The 21,299-nt window shown below is 35.2% G+C and overlaps 3 protein-coding genes across 5 annotated transcripts in view; 2 read left to right on the forward strand and 1 right to left on the reverse strand.

Annotated features, from left to right (window-relative positions):
- The window catches only part of LOC129247109 (SUN domain-containing ossification factor), a 116,041-nt gene extending 105,029 nt beyond the window's left edge, over nucleotides 1–11,012 (forward strand). For 2 of the 3 annotated variants that reach the window (XM_054886041.1, XM_054886043.1), the window contains exon 5: nucleotides 2,682–5,529. In XM_054886041.1, the coding sequence (XP_054742016.1) occupies nucleotides 2,682–4,286 (1,605 nt within the window). In that variant the 3' untranslated portion in view covers nucleotides 4,287–5,529. Of the gene's footprint in view, nucleotides 1–2,681; nucleotides 5,530–9,223 lie in introns of those variants that run through there. The other variant, XM_054886042.1, reaches the window with a different exon arrangement.
- Nucleotides 11,013–14,609: 3,597 nt separating this feature from the next.
- LOC129247112 (splicing factor 3B subunit 2) lies at nucleotides 14,610–17,766 on the forward strand. The gene is made up of 5 exons (XM_054886046.1): nucleotides 14,610–14,725; nucleotides 14,783–16,174; nucleotides 16,240–17,004; nucleotides 17,067–17,311; nucleotides 17,376–17,766. Exons 1-5 carry the CDS (start codon nucleotides 14,714–14,716, stop codon nucleotides 17,743–17,745), a joined length of 2,784 nt encoding a protein of 927 aa, XP_054742021.1. The 5' UTR covers nucleotides 14,610–14,713; the 3' UTR covers nucleotides 17,746–17,766.
- Nucleotides 17,767–18,144: 378 nt separating this feature from the next.
- Nucleotides 18,145–21,018, reverse strand: LOC129247113 (eEF1A lysine and N-terminal methyltransferase homolog). Its single transcript, XM_054886047.1, has 11 exons — nucleotides 20,825–21,018; nucleotides 20,626–20,748; nucleotides 20,332–20,568; nucleotides 20,047–20,260; nucleotides 19,861–19,990; nucleotides 19,672–19,801; nucleotides 19,392–19,572; nucleotides 19,142–19,322; nucleotides 18,897–19,086; nucleotides 18,689–18,828; nucleotides 18,145–18,628 (listed from the first exon to the last, which is right to left on the reverse strand). Exons 1-11 carry the CDS (start codon nucleotides 20,914–20,916, stop codon nucleotides 18,219–18,221), a joined length of 2,028 nt encoding a protein of 675 aa, XP_054742022.1. The 5' UTR covers nucleotides 20,917–21,018; the 3' UTR covers nucleotides 18,145–18,218.
- Nucleotides 21,019–21,299: the final 281 nt, after the last annotated feature.

Below are 21,299 nucleotides of genomic sequence, written 5' to 3' on the forward strand. Positions count from 1 at the left end.
TTTGGAAAGAAGTTATTTTTAAGTAACAATGGGCTTCAACGAGGTGTTTCATAAATATATCAAACAAAAAGATTCCATTACAAAATCAATGTTATTATCACCACAAAATATCAGCTGAAAACCGGGCCATCACAACAGTGTTTTCCGTCCCCGACCGAATATTCCGACGGAAGTGGATCAGCTAATCACCACCCGTCAACCCGCTGTCCCTCTGTAATTCTCTTCCAGAGCTTAACAAACCTGCTTTACGCATGTCGTGCACTCTGGAGAAAGAGACGAAATTCATGAGTTCCGAATATTTTAAGAATCTGAGTGATACAGCTTTATTAAGAGTATCCGTCACAGTAAAAAATCTCCCACAAAGTGCGTTTATGTCAACTTTTTTTCTCCAGTATCGAACAGGTTTTTCCGATTGTCGAAACATTCTTCAGTTAACCTTGAATTTCTTACATGGACTCGAAACGATGCCCAGAGTGGTATAGCCAGCGCCACATAGAACGGCGGTATATCCTACCGACCATATTCACCTAAGTTACCTCTTTGATGCGCCGGTGCAAGAAAGTTAGATAAAAACAAGAAAACGAGCTATTGATTAACTTCGTTGCTGTGGCTGTCAGTGAAATTAACCACCTCGTTACTTCGTTGCTACCCTAACACACTTCTTCATTCACGTTCTACGTATTAAGGCTTATTTTTTAGCTCTTTTTTACATTCTCCTTGGTGGCACATTGAACTAGCTGTTATCGATGCATTTACTTAATCCTTACATAGGTATATCTATAGTATGTTTGTGTGTATATATAGTTAGTTCTCCTTTGCCGCCTTGTGTTGTTGGTTTTTGCGATTGGGCGGGTATTAATAATGGCAAATTTGCGTGTTTGAAATTGTTCCTCCGTTTAGTTTAACTAACGCAAGGCTCTTTGGTTTCTTCACGTAATACCGCTTTTTATTAGACACCATGTGATTTGTGTTGTAGGTGAATATTTTTGTTGGCTTTACGCAGGTCTAGAATCCATTTGAAATTAGAACAGTATGATAAAATGATAAGATATTAAGATATTAAGGAAAAAAATTGCAGTTTTTTTAATTTATTTTACACTTCTCTACCTTGTGTTCAAAACTACCTACATTCTATCACAAATTTGTACTTTTAACTTTAAAAAACTCTATAGCGTTCCTTCGACAAGCATCAACGAACTGGTATATTTCATTTTGGTACACTCAATTTTTTTAGACTTGCATGGGTGAATCATTATTAATATGTATTTATTTCTGCCGAACAGTTTGATTTTCTACTCAGTGCAGAAAAATATTTACAATCTACTAAGCGACTCACCCGAGAAAGCAAAAAGCACCTTGAAAACATAACCCCGAACATGCCGATAATTTTAACTTTGAGACCGAGAAGGTTATATTTCAACTCCCAGACTAAAATTGACTTCTTACCGATTAGTAGTTTTTTTTTTTGTGTGCTTGCTAATTTTATTGTGCTTCCTCCGTCGCCTTTTATTTTTAATATAGCCTGGGGTATCTGACAACGAATAGATAAAGCGAAAAAAACTCGCTCGGTAGGTTTATTTAAATTTTTAACTCGCGAGCGTGTACTTGAAAAAATTTAATTTTTATATTTGCTCTTCATTTACTTATTTAGCTCGCGACAGTGTGCTTGAAAAGGCTTGGGAAAGATGTATTAGGTGATTTAAAAGCTTTTCTTGCGCTTTATTTTGGCGGTGAAATTAACTTATCTGCAATTATCTTGGTTCCAAACAGTTTTTTGATATTTTCTAATATCCAATCCATGGCAAAAGAATAATTGCTCACATGTCGACCGGTCTCGTCTAACGCACCCTAACTGTACTGAGTCCTTAAACAGAGCAAATTTTTTGTTTTGCTGCTCTGGCTTTTCACCTCAATTACCTCGAAGCTTCGCTTGTTTACCCTTATTTTGGAATGTTGAGACACACAACTGGCTTCATCAAACACAAAACTGTCAAAAAAAATTAAGGTAATGTCACCTTAAAATCGTCGACGACTTTCGATAAAATCGGTTTTCCCGCTTCTATTTCCGAATAAATTTTTTTCCTGTCACTGTTTCTATCTCAGGAAAAATTTCCATAATTTCGGCTTTCTGAAAAGATTTTAAAATCATCATCACTTCAGGTATAACGTCTTTTATTGGGAATTTTTGTTTTAACATAAATACATATATTACAGTAAACTCTCCATGATAATGGTTATCAATTCCTCTTCCAAAAAAAAATCGTTCCCGAGTCGAGAAAGAACTTTATTTCGGCGTTTTTTTATTTTTACTGTGTGTATTTCAAATATGGAAGTCCAGTTTTTCTCTCAGCTCGCATTGCCAATCAAACATTTACCATTCCAGTAGTGTCGGTTGTGGAAACGGAAAATTTCTCTTTTTACGTTAACTTTTAATTTTACCAAATTTAATTTCTCATTACTGACTATTACTTTTGAAAAAAACCTGATATTTGTTAACTTCGCTTCACTGTGCGCTTTACTGTGCTACTACACTTGCACTTGGCTAACTTTATCCTTTTGCTTTCAGTTTCAATTCGACTTCATTCAGGTGCCTTTGTACAAAATTTATACATGGCTACATACATATGCTTGTTTCTATCGCTTATTTAATTAATGTGGTGTTCATCATTTTTATCCTGCAGGCGCTGGAGCGGAATATGTCCCTGTCCGGGCAATATCTGGAAGAATTATCACGACGCTACAAGAAGCAAGTGGAAGAACTACAACTCACACTCACCCAAACAGTACAAACCGTACGCACGCTGGAGGAGCATAGTCGGCGACAAAACGAGTTGTATCAGTTGCTCGCCCAACGCAATTCCCAGCTGAAGGAGGAGCTGGACGATTTGTCGTTGCAGGTGCATGCCTGTATTGTGGTTATAATATTTGTGGGTGCCTTTGTTTTTCTTGTGCTCATGGTGAGTATACTCTTCTATCGTGCGATGCGACGCGAAACCAAGGAGGTGTTGGCGCTCTACTCAAATGCGAACAGAAAGAAGGCATCCAGTGCGATGGCAGCAATACAGAAAAAACTAAATCGGCGCAAATCCTTTGAAGATTTCTCGGATCATCAGCAGAGCAGCGAAAAAATGCGGCGTCCCAGTGAAGAGGCGCTTATGATACTTAAGGAACGCAGTGGTGCAGGTAGTGGCGGTGAGCATGAAGCCATAGAATCTGTGGGCGATGCGGCAAGAAATGTTTCACAACGCGAGCGTAAAATCTCGATTTGCTATACAAGTGATTCGGGCGCCACACTTAATGGCAGTCACGGTGCCCAAAACATCAAACAGCGACGCAAAGGTGAGAAGCATTCTTGGCCGAATACTGAGCATACGCAGCAGCAAGCACGTCGTCATCTAGCACAGCTGCAAGCAACAAATGAAGCTGCAGAATCAATGGAGAGCTTCGAAAGAACGAATAATGGCCGTCCACCACGAGCGCCGGTGTTAAATGGTAATGAAAACTTTAACAAACCCGCTGGAAACAAGTCGAGGCGAAAATCACTACTACCACGTCGACAAACCTCCGTATCGCATGAGTTTATGGGCAGTGCGAGCTTGAATAGTACAGCGCCAGAGGAAATCAGCGCCGCTGAATATGATGAAAGTTTACGACTCGAAGAAGATGACCTCGACAATTTCATACCAACCTCCGATTTGGCGTACAACGAGTTCATGCCCGAAGGACCGTCTGGTTATCAGGTAAACGATGGTGTGGAGGTGAATTCTGATAGTAAGAAATCAGGCAAAAAGCTAAGTCGTCTCACAACACCTGGTTTCTTTAAATCGCCCTTCGGCAAAAGTCGCAACAAATTGCGTGGATCAAAATCGACTAAACATCCCCATGAGTCAACTTCTTGGGAATGGTATCGTTCAAAAAATGCAGAATCCAAACCATTAAGTGGCTCGGCGTCAGCGAGTGGTGGGTTTATGCGCGCCTCACCAACAGTTAGTTTGGATTCATCATCGCTCTCAGAGATATTGCTACCCAATAGCCGAACAGAGAATTCATTTCGCATACTCGAAGAGGCCATACTGTCGTCAGGCGAGAGCATAGCGGCAAGCAGTGTGGCGACGACTGGCACCAATGCCACAGACAATGGTAATGGTAATGGTAACACAAATAGTAATGGCAATTATAGTAATGGCAGTAGCATCGCTAGCAATAGTAATCGCAGTTCCACTTCATCCACATCGACGAAAAAGAAAAATCGCAGCTTCAATAAGATATTTCGCAAAGTATTTTAAATTGCTTGGAAGTATTTAAAAATCAACCAATTTTCTTTCGGAGTAAATGAAGAATTTCTTTGTTAGATGCTTTGCGTAAACTTCAGAATTCTTTTGAAATTTAAGAGCCGCTCAGAAAATGTTTGTACAGCCGTTTGTGTGATCAATGCGTTCGAGAACGCAATACAATGTCCACAAATTAAGAGTAGAATATAATAGTTTGAGTTCAGTTTTTGTTGCTTGCACACGGTGAGCGTAAAATAAATGGCAAATTAAATATATTTTTTTCGCATCGCATTTGTACAACAATTAACAGAAATTGTTCGCCATTTTTTTTTTTTTTAATTTTGGAAATTTTTTAGGTTTTCCAATAAACCTAAACTTTAAGGTCTGAAAAAACTACAAAAGAAATACATATATTGATTAAAAAAAACTATGTACTTACACGTAGCATCTCTTTTGGCGTTTACTGTATTTAAGTATGCGTTTCTAGCATATTTAACAGGTCGAGTCGATTTTTATAAACGAGAATTTTTTTTTGCCACACAATTTGAGCTTTAAACAGAATTTGAGTTAAAATGTGTAGAACTGTAAATTTTTGGGTAAAAAATATTTACCACAGTAATCATTATTTTTTTTTTATGTTTCAAATAACTATTATAGGTATACCATATTTTCCCGTATATTGGCCCCTGTAGGTTCGAATCTCCGTGCATGAAATACCGAAATGATAGAAAACGTTTTTTCTATATTAGTAGCGGTCGCCCCCTGGCAGGCAATGGCAACCCTCCGAGTGTATTTCTGCCATGAAAAAGCTCCTCATAAAAAACCATCTGCCGTTCGGAGTCGACCCAAAACTGTAACCGTTTGTAAAACAACATCAAAACTAACACCACAATAGGAGTAGGAGCTCGGCTAAACACCCAGAAAAGTGTATGTATGTATTTACATATATATATATATATATATATTATATTTTCCCGCGGTGTTCCTAGGTGGTACTTAGGGCCTCTTTATTATTACTCATGATATTAAAGATTATGGAGATATATTTTTCAACACCGCCAAGTGGCTTTTTTGATTACAAATACAGTTTTTTTTATTGTTTAAAAAAAATTCAAAACTTTTGGACTATAAGGCCCGGAACAATGAACAAAAATGTTTGTAAATGGTTGGAAATTCATGCCCTAAGTAAGTGTTTTTTTTTCTAATAAAATAGCAACAATATTTTGTACGTTTGATTGTCAAAGCAAAGTATTGGAAAAGTAGAAAACAAAAAATGAATTCGCCTTGATTTATTCTGGCCTGACAGCCACATGAACACGGCGAAAGAAAAAAAAACAAATCAGCTGATTTGCCAATACCACCTTTAATAGATTCACCTTGGATTCAATAATAGAATGACTGTTTTTTTTTTTCAAATAAAGTGTAATTACAAAGCTACTTGCAAATTTTTAAATCAATCCGTCTACAGTCTTCAAGTAACCTCTCCGCTCTGTTGGAAAAAAACAAGGCGCTATCGGTAAAAACTCTTTTAAAATCTTACAAGTATCTCCGGCGAAATTGAGCCTTTTAAAACAGGTTAACAATATTACTAGTTTAATATTGTCTGTACGACCTTAAACTATTGTTAAGCCTAAAAATAGATTTTTTCTAAATCCTGCACGACTTAAAAGACTTGCGAATTTCTTTAATTGGGATTGAACGTAGGTATATGTGAATTTCATGAAGCTTAACATCCGCGTGATCTAAAATAGGTTAAATAGATTTTATGCAGCACAAAGAAAATTTTAATTGGGCAAATATTTAATACCAAAAGGAAACCAACTTTCTGACTTTAACATTTTTTTTTTTGTTTTTTGTAACCTAATATTATTAATATTATAAGGGTAACCTATAATTATTATTTTTGGTAACATATTTCCACTAAGAACTTAACTGCAGCTTAGAGTTGTGATAATTTTCAGAAATATCAAATGTTTCCAATACTAATTCAAACTTCTGATTTTTGTTTACATGTCTGCCATTTTTTGTAAAGAGGCTCATTTGCAAGTTTCGTGTTTTTGAAGGAGTATTTCCTTTTATCATAGAAATTATATATTCAAGCTTCAAATTAGAGAGAACTCTCATGTACGGAGAATTCTCTCGGAATATGGAATAGTAATTGTATTTTATATACAATAATGGTTGTATGCATTTATCCGCAAAATAAATTGGAAGATCTGGAAGTAATTCTCAAAGTTCTCCTTAAATTTTGGCGACAATAAATTTTTTTAGTTTTATTCGATTTTTTGAAAATAACCTGCAAAGAAAAGTGGGTTTGGATACTTTTCCTATCTCTCTCTGAGGCGAACTTATATTTCATTGCAAAAAGTAGGGCTCCGTTGTTACCCGACTGAAGCTAAACTAAACTTTACTCTCTTTCATTGGCTCTTAACTCCAATAAGATGATCCATAGGTGGCCTTAAATGGAAAAAAAAAAATTTTGACAATAATCTTAAAATTTTTTCATTAAAAAAAAACAAAGTTTCTTTGATCAACAAATGAAGCGATTTAAGCGTCTGACAAAGAACATACAAACTGTGGGTGAAGCAAAGTGAGTGTAATTTTTGAAGTACTGCCTATGAACAACCTAAGCTTTTATATTTGTAAAATGTTTGCCAAATTTCAAAAGTTTAAATTATAAATGCTATTCGAGGTAATTTCAGTAGTAGTAAAAAAGAAGACCTTGATTTTTTTCGATCTGAAAAGGTTATAACTGATTCGAGCGGTAACAATTCTAGCAGACCACGTACTGGTTATGCAATTATTCTATCTTCGGTTAACAAAATATAATTTTGCATCTGCAGAAAAGGGCTACTAAAATTGTTCATTAATTTTAATTTACTCTAAATGGCGCTGAGAATCGATTTTTTGCATGGTTAAATTTTTTATAAAAAATATAGTTTGTATTTAATTTTTTATAAAAGCAGTATAAATAGAATTCCCATCTTTTTTAAATTTTTCCAATATTTTATTACAATTTTTTCGGCTATGAAGGCCTTTTTAAATTAAATATACTTTGTTGCAAATTTACAATAACACATTGACTTGTTTATTTTTTATGTATGAAGAAAAAGCGCAAAACTCACTGGGAAGCGCTGTATAAATGTTAATACTAGCCAGTTCAAAGGTGTAGTAGTCAAAAATTGAAAAAGCTACAAATTAAAAAAGCAAAGTTAAAAAGTTTGAAATTAGACGATCTTTTTTTAATTTTCTAAAAACTTTTAAAAAATGTTGTTCAAATATTTGAAAAGTTAAGGTTATTTTATTCAATTTTCACAAGTTCTTAAATAATTTTTTAAAATTTCCTAAAAACCGTGACACTTTAATTCTAATATGAATAAATTTTTTAGACACGAGTTAGTAGCAAAAATTGGGAAAATTGTAAAAAGAAAAACAAAAATAATTGTATGATTTTTAGTGACGCTATAAATCTAATGAGTCGAATTTCACAGTTGTCGAACTTCTTCTTGTTTGTGCAGTTAAGGGGTTAGGGGTAGTCAGAGGCCCAAAAAAATGATGCTTTTCAATCATTTTTCTTTTTTTGCTAGTCAATTGCTTTATTTAATTTAATTGCATTAATACATCGTGTTTCGGCTTGACTTTAGCAAAATTTCAAAAAAAAAATAATAATTGTAAAAGTTATCGCTGTTTGTGTGGAGCCCGTTTCTCCTGAGGTCCCTTGCGGTGATCATCACAAGTCCGTGGAGATTCATTTAAAATCAATCGGACAAGAGAAATTAGTTTTATTAATAGATAATCTTGTTCCTGATCGACGTTTTTTTTTTCAAAATTAACATTATGGCGGCCTCAGAAACAAATTTTCAGATTTTCAAGAAAAAAACCGACAACTAGTTGTTTAAAAAAAATCTAAATTAAAAAAAAAAAAAAATTCTTCGATCCGGCACGAGTTTTTTATGTTTTTCAAAAGCAGTATAAATTTTATTGAAATCTACCAAGCGGTTTTTAAGTTAGAGTGATCACCAGTTCCAAAAACATTTACGCATTTAAAGTTTTGCTATCGAGCTTAGGAGCGCCCGAGCGCCCTTTATTAATTGTTGAATAACTCGAAAAGTATTTGTCGGATTCACTTCAAATTTTCACACAATATTTTTAAGATATTATACTTTAATAAAAAGCAAAACAAAAATCAAATTTTTTGAAAATTCTGACTACCCCGAACCCCTTAAGTTGAAACTTATCCGTACATTTACCACTTAAGACAATTCTGTTTTTATTTGTTCAAAAGTAATTGATTACATGAAAATACTAGAAAAATATTTTTAAATAATTATCACACCGATAATAAGCTCGACGATGCTATATTTGAACAACTTTTTTAAAAATTACCATCCCATGCACTGGAAGCATAAAAACGTTTTACACCGACCGTACATTATTATGCACTAAGCATAGCATGCTTATAGGCGCAGTTAATATATTGACCGTTTTAATAAGAGTAATGAATTAAATGAAATTGATATTATGTATATTACGATACATATTTGGCTGTATTCATATTCGCCATTAAATTTTGGGCTTAAACAAAAATTATTTAAATAAAAAAAGTTTTTGTAAAAAATAGTTGCTACTTAAACTAACTCAACTTAATTTTTTCTTTCGGTCTGTGCCTTTAATTGAATATATATTTTTTTATTCAAATTCTACATTTCATACATACATACATATGACATGTGCTTAATTTTTTTTAATTCTGCGAAAATTATGCCATTACATCATGCCGATATCATTGAGCCCATCTCCACTAACGCTGCTTTTGAATTGAACGTTATTTTTTGAAAATTTTCATAATTTAGTGAACGCTATCACATGCTTGCCTACGTATGCCCTTGTTCAAAAACTTTATTTTACTTGTTACTATATGGCAAATAAATATAACTTCATTTTTAATTTAGTTTTTAGTTAAAAGTCATGGTGAAAATGAACAAAAAGCAACGCGAAATAAAGAGTAATTGGCACGAGCACAGCCAACAGTTCTGCCATATCGATACATAAAAAAACAGAAAACTTACACTACTGATTTACTGTGAAAGAGACAAAGAAAGAAAGAAAGAGAGGAAAGCATAAAAGGTGAACTACATAAAAGAGCAGTTTACATTTGATTACAATGTAAAATCTAGTAATGTAAAATTTTGTTAAAAATTATGAAAAATGTAATTATCTGACGACAAGTAAACTATAATTTGTATTATCGCAAATATCTTTTACTAAAATTTTGTAAAATATCGTTATGTTTAAATGATTGATGATTGAATCTATATTCTATACGAGTCAATAGTTATTTAGGCTAAATTGTTGTAACGACGAGTTGAGGTCAAAAATTGTTAATAATGTAAAAAGAATATTACACTTTTGGAAGTTGAAAAAAGCCAATCGCCTAGCTATTGTTATTTATAAGCATAAGCAAATGTATGTACATGCAATTATGTACCTGTATTGTATGTAAAGTTGTATGGAGAGCGCTGGAAATACTTGTACTATATTGAATATCTGAAGGCTGTTTAGACACGAATTCGAAAATACCCGCTGCACGAAGGCTTATATACAAGTATATAAGTATATCTTTTTGAGCACATATTATGTAAGTAGATATGAAGATGTACTGCGGGAGCGAAAATATAATTAAATTTTGAATTTTAAGCACTCCAAACCAAAACCTCAATATACTCAAGCATAACCTGAAAAACTGTTTTCTAATATCGATCACCGCTCAGGAAACTAAACATTTTTGAGAATTTTTTATGTTGTTAACTGTCAAGAATATGCTAGAAAAGTTTGATTAAAAAAAAAACAGAACATACCTTAGCATTTTTGATGTTAAAATTGTCACTAAAAATAACTAAAGTGTTACGTCTTTACTTTATTTTATTATTATTATTATTTTTTTTTAATTAAATTAAATTAAAATGTGCTAAAACGATCTACGGCGTGGTATAGAAAAATAACTAAAGTGTTACGTAGACTTACTTGTTTTATTTTTTTTTTAATTAAATTAAAATGTTTTCAAAATATGTCACCGATCTGCGGCATGGTATAGAAATATAAATTTCTTCACCAGGGGTTTTATGAACTCTTAAAATGAAGATTGATTATATTTTCGCTCCACTCACATTTTTCTAGCTATTTTGGTTACCTTATTTGTGAATTGCAATTTAACATTAAATTCAGTTTGCATAATTGCAAACTTTTCATACTATTCCTAAGTTCCTTTAATTCATTATTTCATTCAATCATAAAAAAATTGTTATAATATTTCATCGTGACTTAAATATTTCATCTATTTACTAGTTTTGTAAAATAAATTTCAATCGTATTTATAGGAAGTGTTATTTTTAATGTAATTATTCTACAGACTTTATAAGAATTTTTAAAAATTTTGTGGGAAATTTCTTTTTATTTAATTTTTCTTTTGTTTTACTAAATCTATTGTTGAAACTTCTTAAATATTTTACACATATGTATGTACATATTCTAGTTTGTCGTCGTATAAGTTCATTCATTTGAAAAAGATATTGCGTTTAATACATACATAAACATACTTATATAAAATAAGGCAATGCCATAGCGCTGTTTGTGTATAGGATTTATTTATTTAAAATAAAAATTAGTATTTTAGGTAAAATAAAATATACATTGGAATACACGAAATTGCCACATTATTTTAAGAAAATAAAAAATTAATAAACAGTGAAATCTTGATTTTTTATTTATTAAAAACACGGAATGTTCATTTGGGTCATATGTGTCATCCTGTTACTAAAGGTCTAGAGACACTCATAGGAGCATCAGCGTACATCAAGAAATTCGCTCACAATTTGCATGCATTTTTTAAAAAGTCCTAATCCACTTAATCGGACCGTAATCCGAACTAAACTGCAATTTGGACGACTACAGTCTCCTGCCCTCACTATTTGGTCCCAACCAGCATTCTTTCAAGCTAGAGAGGAGCTAGAATTTTGTAAAAAACATACTAAAAAATTGCGTCACCCAATCCTACCTTCGCCCACCTTCAATGATATTTTTTGCGTAAAATCAAGCATTAAAATCCTAAATTATATCCACCCCTTAGAGATTTCGACAAACTGAGCCTTCCTACCTTACAGCATGATGGGTAATGTATTTTATGAGAATAATACTGAGATAGTCTGCTACAACCCTTCCTTCTGTAATTGTATATCTAGCGGAATCTCAACTTAAAAACTTAACTGTCTTACCACCTTCGTAATACAGGGAGTGTCATCATCTAACGGTAGGCCCATAAAGCGTGCTATTTCAACAGGTTTGGTCCAAAGGAGGATTGGGTTAAACCCACTTGACGGCGGGTCTGTTATTCCACTATCCGACAGACTGGTATTGAAAACGGGCGAAATCGGTGGAACTTGCATATAACGGTAATTTTTTAAAAAGAAAAAAAGTATGTAAGCAAAGCAGATCACTTTGACAATCAAACCACCCAAACGAAAAAATCATCAGCTGGTCTAGTGATACCTTATATGAATTCGCCTTATGTAAAATCAAGACGAGCCTAGAAAAGGTGATAGCAGTAGTACAACATTAAAATTTAATAAATTTTTTTCTGGAATTTTGGTGCAAGACATTCTTTTGAAAGTCAAAATTTCAATGAGAATGCAAACAAGCAAACAAAGCAACAGAAAAAACCACAGATCACTAGGACAAACCGTCGTAGCCGAATGAATTGCAGGTGAATGGTATACTTTGTCCCGTAAACAACCTTAACATTAACTTGTTCTCTAAACTTAAATAATGAACCAGGATAATAAATGAAAAATAAAAAAATTATGCGAACGGTTCAATATATAAAATGCGAAAGTCAACTTAAAAGGCTACAGACGACGAACATGTCCGCCAACATATTCGCTGAACTTTGCCCCTGACGGCGAGCGGCTCATCCGTGATTTTGTGTTGATAGCGTAAAGGAGGATAGCAGAAACGCGGAAGATGCGATTGCAATGTTTGTTATTTATGCCTGTTTAAAAAGAAAAAGGGAAAGAGCCCAAAAACGAAAGGCAAATCGCAGAAAAGTATGATAAATAATTGAATAATAGAAGAAATATACCATGTAAAGCTATTAAATTGTCTTAACTTGTCGTATTCTAGAAATTATAAACTTTTTTACATATTGAAGTGGAAACTTATAGCTGCATTCTCCAATCGGTTATCCGCTACGTTAAGATTCCTTACCTCCAGATTCCTTACGAGGACTTGAAATTCTTGACAAATATTTCACCCAGTCCCTCGGCTTGATAATAATTGAAGCATGTTCAGCAATTATTTCTGCATTAAAGTCATGGGGATGTACCACTAAATCAAACATTGAAGCTGTACAACGCCTGCAGAATAAGATTCTCAGAGACATGGTCAACGCACCTTGGTATGTGCGAAATCACGACCTGCACAAGGATCTGTCGGTGAAAAAAGTCGCTGATATAATCCAAATTCTTGCAAGTAACCATGAAACCAGGCTGAAAGAGCACATAAACCCGGAGGCCGCAGAGCTTACCAAAACAGTCTGCACAAGAAGACTTCGAAGAACTAAGCCACGAGATTTAGTCGCCAACGCTGTATAATTGTTTGTAAAATATTTATAATTGTTTTTAAATTTCAATGTTAAGGATAGAATAATGTTACTTGTTAGCTTATGCTAGGCGTAATACCATGAAATGTATACAAATTTTATAACGTTTCAATAAAAAAAAAAAAAAAAAAAAAAGTCATTTAAACCAGCTCCGGTTTTTCGATTTTTTTAATTTATATTTTTAATTTTATACTTCCTTAATGCTAGCTCGGGTTTAGGCACTCAATCAACGGCACTATTAATTTTTAGCTCAAAGTCATTTTTTTCTGCACTCCATCCGGTTCCTTGCGTGTCACATGCCCTGCCCATCTAATCTCTTGAGAGGTTATACATCGTCTCTTTGTATCAGATGCTTAAACTCGTAATTACGTACTTCGCCGTACAAAATTTTGAAAACAGATTATCTTGTAAGAATTTCAGTCTCATTTACTCTCCGAATTACGAACAAAACGTTGTCTTCCCTAATTTTTATCGGATGTTTATTGAAATTTCCAGTCAAACAAAAGTGTAAAAGTAAAGAAATACAAAGGAAAAAAGGAAAAAATCATTGAATAATGACCATAAAAAATAATTTTATAATGAAAACAATACAAGAAATTGATAGAAAAGTATTATCTCGAGAGGGTTGTAAAATACCTTAAGAATGACGGGAGAGATCTAATTGCTAGAACAACGGCTGTAAAATTTCGAAAAGTATGCGAAGAAATTATTCTTCCCATTTCTCTATCAATGTCCTATGACCGGCATGCCTCCATTTTCTGGTACTTTTTTCATTGCTGGAAAATGGAAGGAATCAACTAATACAATATTACTTATATAATAAAATATCTTAGTTATAACTTACTTTTTCCCACTACAAGAAGGATAGCTTTCAAAATGAGTTACGAATTCAAAGAAGAAATGCGTGTTGTGTAACTTATAATACGTTCACATATAAGAAGATCTACTTTTTCGTGCTTAACTCCCAATCCGTAATTAAAAAGCATACATAAATACAAAATTTCGCTTCCAAAATCTGAGATTATAAAATAATCCTAAATAAAACCATACTCTTTAACATACAACTCTGTGTTTTCTGTTTTATCGATTATTATTTTTCCAAATTTCAAGAAAAACGTTAAAGTAAAACCTAAATAAAATGGATGCCGGCAAAGAAAACAGGTTTGTAGACACAATTCTAATAAAATGTTTCTTTGGTATTATTAACTATACATTCATATAATAGAAATAGCGTCCATAAACTCCTTGTCCTCTTATTACTTATTATAAAATGTAATATCGAATTTCGAATTCGCATTTTTATCACTCCCATAATTACATCAGTAAACGTCGTTTACGGATTTCCTATAACTGTGTATTACAAGCAGCCCGTTTGCGCGATTAAATTAGCTGCACCTTCTTCTTGTCTTTTCTTCAAATTGAGAATAATATGATAATTAAAGAAACCAAAATATTCCACCAAAGCAATTTCTATGAAGAAAAAACTCTTAAAGCAGTATTGACAGCTGATTGGCAATTTTGCAGATTATCTGTCATGCCATATGTGAAAGGGTAGATTAATTTTGTGGATTTATTGCTAATTAACGTATATGTAAACGTAGGTTCAGCTTAAATATAATTTTTCAACCGATTATTTGGGTACTCTGTAGTCGATAACAGTTTTCAGCCAAGTAAATGGCCGCACTTCAATTTGACGTCGACTTTATCATCTTTTGTCATTAAAAACTTCAAGGAAAATTAATCCGCTGTATTTCTTAAATTTTGTCAAAAGAATTAATTTTTTTCGGAAATGGGTGATCAGGTATGTATTTGCAATTTAGTTAGTCAAATAATATAAATTTCAATGTCAAATTTGTAGCCTCCACAAATGTCTATGCCACCTGGTCCCATGCCGGGGGGCCCACCACCATTGCTAGGTATGCGGCCGCCGCCAGGTTTGTTGCCCGGACCTCCGGTACCACCAATGTTTCCTCCCGGTCTTAATATTAATCCGCATCAACAAATGCCGCCACCACCACAACAAATGCAGCCCCCGCCACAACAACAATTGCCTCCACCACCCCAACAAATGAACCCTCAGCAGATGGCACCACAACAAATGAACCCCCAACAAATGCCACCACAACAAATGAACCCCCAACAAATGCCACCACTCACAACAATGCCGCCTCAGAGGCTACCGCCGCCACATCAACAAATACCTCCACCACATCAACAAATACCTCCACCACAACAATGGAATCACGGACCACCACCACCGAGAGTTGAGGTACCTAACGTTGATCAAGCTTCGCGTCCCATGCCACTCATGTCAATGCCGGTAGAAAAGCCAATACCCGGTAACGACTCCAATGGGACTGGAACTTCTGCTTCCGCGGATGGTGCTGGAGATGGAGCTGTATCTGGAGAAAATTCTGATAGCGAAGATAAGAACAAGAAGCCCGCCGAAGTGGTGCTTCCAAAAGCTTTGGAAGATGTTTTAGCGCTGAAAGATCAACGTGCAGCAGAATTCCATATAAATGCTGAAGATTTTACTTCAAACGACATGAATAATGTTGGCATTGAAGCTGTTGGAGGTGGTGTTATTGGGACCGACTATGGCGATGCAGGCGAAGATTCTGATGATGAAGGCGACTCTCAAATGAATGGTGGTTTAGCGGCAAAAGGCGTCAAGCAAAGTCGTGCAGAAAAAAATAAAAAGAAGAAGCGAAGAAAGAAGCAAAATCGTAAGTTGAGACAGCAACGGGAGCAAGAACGGACCAATGGAATCGGTGGTGACATGGAAAATGAACCTCCAACCGGAGGTGATAGTAAAGCAGATGACGAAGACATAAATGATGAATCAAATAAAGCAGCAAAAAGTTCAGATGATGAAGAAGAGGAGAAGCATGCAAAGGATAAACAGAAAGGCAAAAATAAAACTAGCAAGGATAGTAAGAGCAAAAAGAATAAGAGCAAGGATAAAGAGAAAGAGAAAAAAATAGAAAAGGAGAACTCTGCTGACAGTAAAGAAAAATCTGTAGAGGCCGTTGAGGAAGATGTAACCGTAGAATATGTGCCGGAGCGTATTACTATCGCTGACTTGGCACCAATGTATCGGCAATTTTACCGCGTTTTCGAAATATTCAAATTAGAGAATAAACCCAAAGCGGTTGAAAAAGATAAAAAAGCTACTGAAACCGAAGGCGCAGCCGTGCAGAAGAAGCCAATTGATAAAATGCAAGATGATGACGACGATGAAGAAAATGAGGTACTGTATAAAAAAGTTGCAAGTTAACATTCCTCTTAGTTGTAATTGCTTATTTTGTATTTTAGGAAACAAAAGAAGACAAGGAAAAACTATCAAAGCGTAAACTTAAAAAGCTTACACGCCTTAGTGTCGCCGAACTAAAGCAATTGGTCTCACGTCCTGACGTTGTGGAAATGCACGACGTCACTGCCCGTGATCCAAAATTACTTGTTCAATTGAAAGCCTATCGCAATACTGTACAAGTGCCACGTCACTGGTGTTTCAAGCGCAAATATTTGCAAGGTAAGCGGGGTATTGAGAAACCACCGTTTGACTTACCGGCCTTCATCAAGAAGACCGGCATTATGGAAATGCGCGAATCTCTGCAGGAAAAGGACGATGCCAAATCACTGAAATCCAAAATGCGCGAGCGTGTTCGTCCGAAAATGGGAAAAATCGATATAGATTATCAAAAGTTACACGATGCATTTTTCAAGTGGCAAACAAAGCCACGCATGACTATACACGGTGATCTGTACTACGAAGGCAAAGAATATGAGACACGTTTGAAAGAGAAGAAGCCGGGTGATTTGTCCGAAGAGTTGCGCATAGCGCTTGGTATGCCAGTGGGACCTAATTCACATAAGATTCCACCACCATGGTTAATTGCGCAACAGCGTTATGGACCACCCCCATCGTATCCGAATCTAAAAATACCCGGATTAAATGCCCCGATACCAGAGGGTACGTCATTTGGCTATCATGCCGGCGGTTGGGGCAAACCACCTGTAGATGAAAATGGCAAACCGTTGTATGGCGACGTATTTGGAACCAATATAATGGATTTGGACGTAAGTCATTTAAGCAAATAATTGGTAGATGTCTCTATTTGTTTTCATTGTAACATTCGTAGAGTGGCATTGACGAAGGCGATATTGAACGCAATCAATGGGGTGAACTCGAGTCTGAGTCTGAGGAGTCGTCCGAAGAAGAGGAGGAGGATGGCGAAGATCTTGGTAATCAACCGGACGATAGTGGACTTGTTACTCCAGCAGAAGGCTTGGTAACACCATCTGGCCTAACAAGTGTGCCCGCCGGCATGGAGACGCCCGAAACGATTGAGTTGCGCAAAAAGAAAATTGAAGCCGAAATGGAAGAGTAAATAATATTTGTAAACAAGTCATACTTTTTTTTTAACTTTAAATTTTCTTTCTCATTACAGCAACGACACCCCCGTCTTATATCAAGTACTGCCCGAAAAGCGCACCGATCGCGTTGGTGCTTCTATGATGGGATCCACACACGTCTACGACATTAGTGGCGTAAGTAAGCCAGCAGCGCGTGCTGCTGTTACGGTTGATCGTGAAGGTACCGTCGAATTGGCTTTGGATCCGTCGGAATTGGACTTGGACAATGAGGCCATGGCACAACGCTATGAACAACAAATGCGGGAGCAACAAAGCCATCTGCAGAAAGAAGATCTCTCAGATATGTTAGCTGAGCACGTAGCACGTCAAAAGTCGAAACGTAAACGGCAGCAAGCCGACACGACAAGCAAGACAACCAAGAAATATAAAGAATTTAAATTTTGAATTTTTGCTAGCAATAATTTGCATAACAGTAAATATCTGTCAATGGCATTTGTATTTGGCACTTAAAACACAATAAACACGGTATTACAAATCGTAGCAAATAAAAATGTAGAAGAAAAAATTTAAAATGTCTCAAATCATGCGACGGATTCTTCAGAAGTGTGGCGGGGAAAATGTAAAACAAGCCGAAGCAGCAGCTACTTCATATATAAAATATTTGCATACATCCATTATTAGGTGTTTCGCAGAGCTACGCAAATTCTTCTCTTCGCTTTGTTTTAACGGCTTAGGTTGAGTGGTTAATAATTTCAATTAAATGGGGGCTCCAAATTTTTCTTATACTTGCAAATAACTCAACAGTAGTAATTCATATTAGCTGAATTCGAAAATTGGATCAAATTTCAGTTTCGGTACTATTCAAACAACTTTAGTCATCAATAGATAAACGATTAGTGAAGAGGTACACATTTCTTTTAAATATTTAATTCATTTATAAACTCTGTGACTTCCAACATATCATCCTTTTGTAACTTCTGCTCTTTCGCCGAGTTATTCAAACGTCTCGCTGCCGCTCCCAAATCTTTCTTCCACTCTGCTATGCTTTTGTACTTTTCACTATTCGAACAATAAATAACTTCATTAATGTCCTCATCCAATTTATAACTGCAAACAGCTTTGAAGGCAGCGCGCAGTTGTTGTAAAGCTTCATCTCGAAGCGCTTCGTCGCGACACACCAAATTTAATACAAATAGACCTTTGTCACCAATAATATATTTGATGTTGTCGAGTACGGCCGGTTCAAGAAAGCTTTTGGGCGGACAACTCATGCCGAGTGAAAGATCTTTGCTGTCAACGTCAAATAACACTGCGTTGAATTTTATTTCTGTGTATATAACAAATATGTTAAGACCCGTTACATATGTCATGCGAATGGTATTATTACCTTCTTTTTTGCAAACATCTAAAAACGACAAACCATCATCGATAACTACATGAAAGTGTTTATCCTGCTTTAATTCGAAATACTGCTCAGCAACCTCCAGCATAATAGGGTCTATTTCCACAGCAGTAAGGCGTATATCGCTAGAAGTTTAAAATAAAATATATTTTATAACAGCTGCCATTTTAAATTATAAAAATGGGGAACTTACGGCAAAGCGGAGTGCAGAAAACTGCAAAGGCCACCTCCACCCAAACCTACCACTACCACGTCCTTAAACTCACTGGCGTTGGGTTTTGGACCAGTTGCCAAATGTACACCAGCGGACATGTATAGATGATGCTGACAGGCCAAATAACCGAAATCAATTTTTTTACGTTCCTTTTTACCCTTTAATTTAACTAAAAAATAATAGTTAATCAATATATAATCGTCTTTATCAATTTTTTAACATACTCGTTTTCACTAACGCTTCCGATTGTACTACAAATTGATTATTCAGGAAGATCAAACGTCGGAACACTTTTCCTTCGTTTCCTTCCACTTCTTCAATGCGGAATTCGCCGGATATTTTTGATAGCCCGCTTACCAAAGTTTCACGCTTGCCAACATCGGCGCCCAATGAAAGGAAAGGTATCTAAAAAAAAACAAAAAAAAAAAACTTTGGCTTGCATTTGTGCGTTTTACTTGAATAGTTATAGTCCACCTGTTCTGTTAATCCCATAGGAGCAAGACACTTTATGCTGTCCCCCAATTCGCGTTTAACACTATCCAAAGATAAATATTGCTGATCACGATGAAGCGTCACTACAGCCAGACGTTGGAATTTCGCTGAATTTTGTAACTTCTTACGTCCCTGAGTTGTGGCAAAAAGCCATTCGATTTCTCTGAAAAAAAAAATTATATAATTATGTTTCAGCAAGCTTTCTAACCAAAGAGGACAAATTATAAACATTTTCTATACAAAAATAGCCAGATAAGCTCACCTGCCCTGAGGTACAATAAACGCCGCAAATTTACCCAATCCTCTTGCTGGTGCTTGATCCAATACGTGTACTGTGTAGCGAGGAATGGATTCGCCCGGTTGGCATAAGTCCATGACAACCTCGTTGTGACCTTATACAAAAATATTTAATTTAATTTAATTTAGTCAACATAATTCGACTTGTATTAACCTGCAATATTTGTACGCGCAAGGCCATTGCAAATCAACGCTGCCTTTTGCACCGTAACTACTGCATTTACAAGCTCCTCAGCGGTTTGTAAACGTTGCATTTTGTCTTTACCCAAACTAAACTCTAGAATCTAAAAAATATATATTAGCAGTAAAATATATGCAACTTTCTTTAGAAAAAGCTCACTGGCATTGGTAATGCTTTAAATTTGGTAGCAACAACAATGAAAACTGGCATTGTCACAACATCTGGATTATCAGCATTCTTTTCCTGATTCGCTCGGTCAGCATCGGCACAATGTACCACGCGCAACATAAAACCATTACGGGGAAAGTAATTTAAAATATAACTCAAAATGTGTTCTTGTAAAAGTGTTATGCATAAGTAACGTCCACCATTGCTAGAAAAATTAAAACATTTCGAATTTAAAATATTTATTAATGCACAATGTGCTTTATATGTTATAACTACCGCATTGTACGCTTAATTTCATTGAAATAGCGCTCCACTGTTGCATGTACCTCGGCTGTATCATCGACAAAGAGCGCATCCAAGGTGCCTTTATCTAGTGCTACTGAGAAGTACTCATCATCAAATGTCATTTGTGTGGCATCCATTTGCAAGAATTTCATACTTGCGCGCTTACGCTCATTCAATTCCAACATTTTTCGTATCGCCACCGTTGATATATCGATGTTTGTGATATTTCTAAAAAATAAGAGACAATTGGGATCCATTGTTTACAATGCCGTTCGATTTACTTACCTATAACCTGAGTCGTACATATCCATGCTGAGTTGAGAATTACCGCAACCAAGCATTAGTATTTGGTCGGTGTTTTTTACATATTTGTGTATATGCTCGCATAATTCCAAGTACTCGCCATACCTAAATATGGGATATTGAAAAAAGTATTAGGATTAATGTAACAAATACCAGCGAAATACAATTCATGTAAACCGACCATTCAAAAGACTTCTCTCCGCGTTTTGTAAAGAATGAATTCCAGTATTCCGGCTGCGCGAACTCTTCATGTGATTTAGGCAATAAATTCATAGCGAAATTGCTAAAATTATAAAATTTGAAATTGTTTATTTCAGGTCACACAAAAAAATATCAAAAAATTAGATAGACAAATGTGAGCAAACAGCTGTTTGTAGAGCTGTGAGCAAACCGATAACATGCCGAGTAAACGCAGGGTGAAAAAGTGTATAGATATAAGAAGGTAATGTATTCCGCGGATTATAATTTCTCAGTTTATTTAATAAACTGCGTTCATTTCAAAATATGTAATGAATAATTATTTATATTTAATTTTTGAATATAGGTAAATGAGTAAGTATAATCGTACTGTCTACTTCATCAGTTACAAAGTTCTCAGTTTTAGCACGCCCTGTGTTTGCTGGCCGAACGCACCATCAAATTGAAGAAAGAAACGA

The sequence above is a fragment of the Anastrepha obliqua genome, chromosome 5, assembly GCF_027943255.1.
Source record: "Anastrepha obliqua isolate idAnaObli1 chromosome 5, idAnaObli1_1.0, whole genome shotgun sequence".
NCBI lineage: Eukaryota > Metazoa > Arthropoda > Insecta > Diptera > Tephritidae > Anastrepha > Anastrepha obliqua.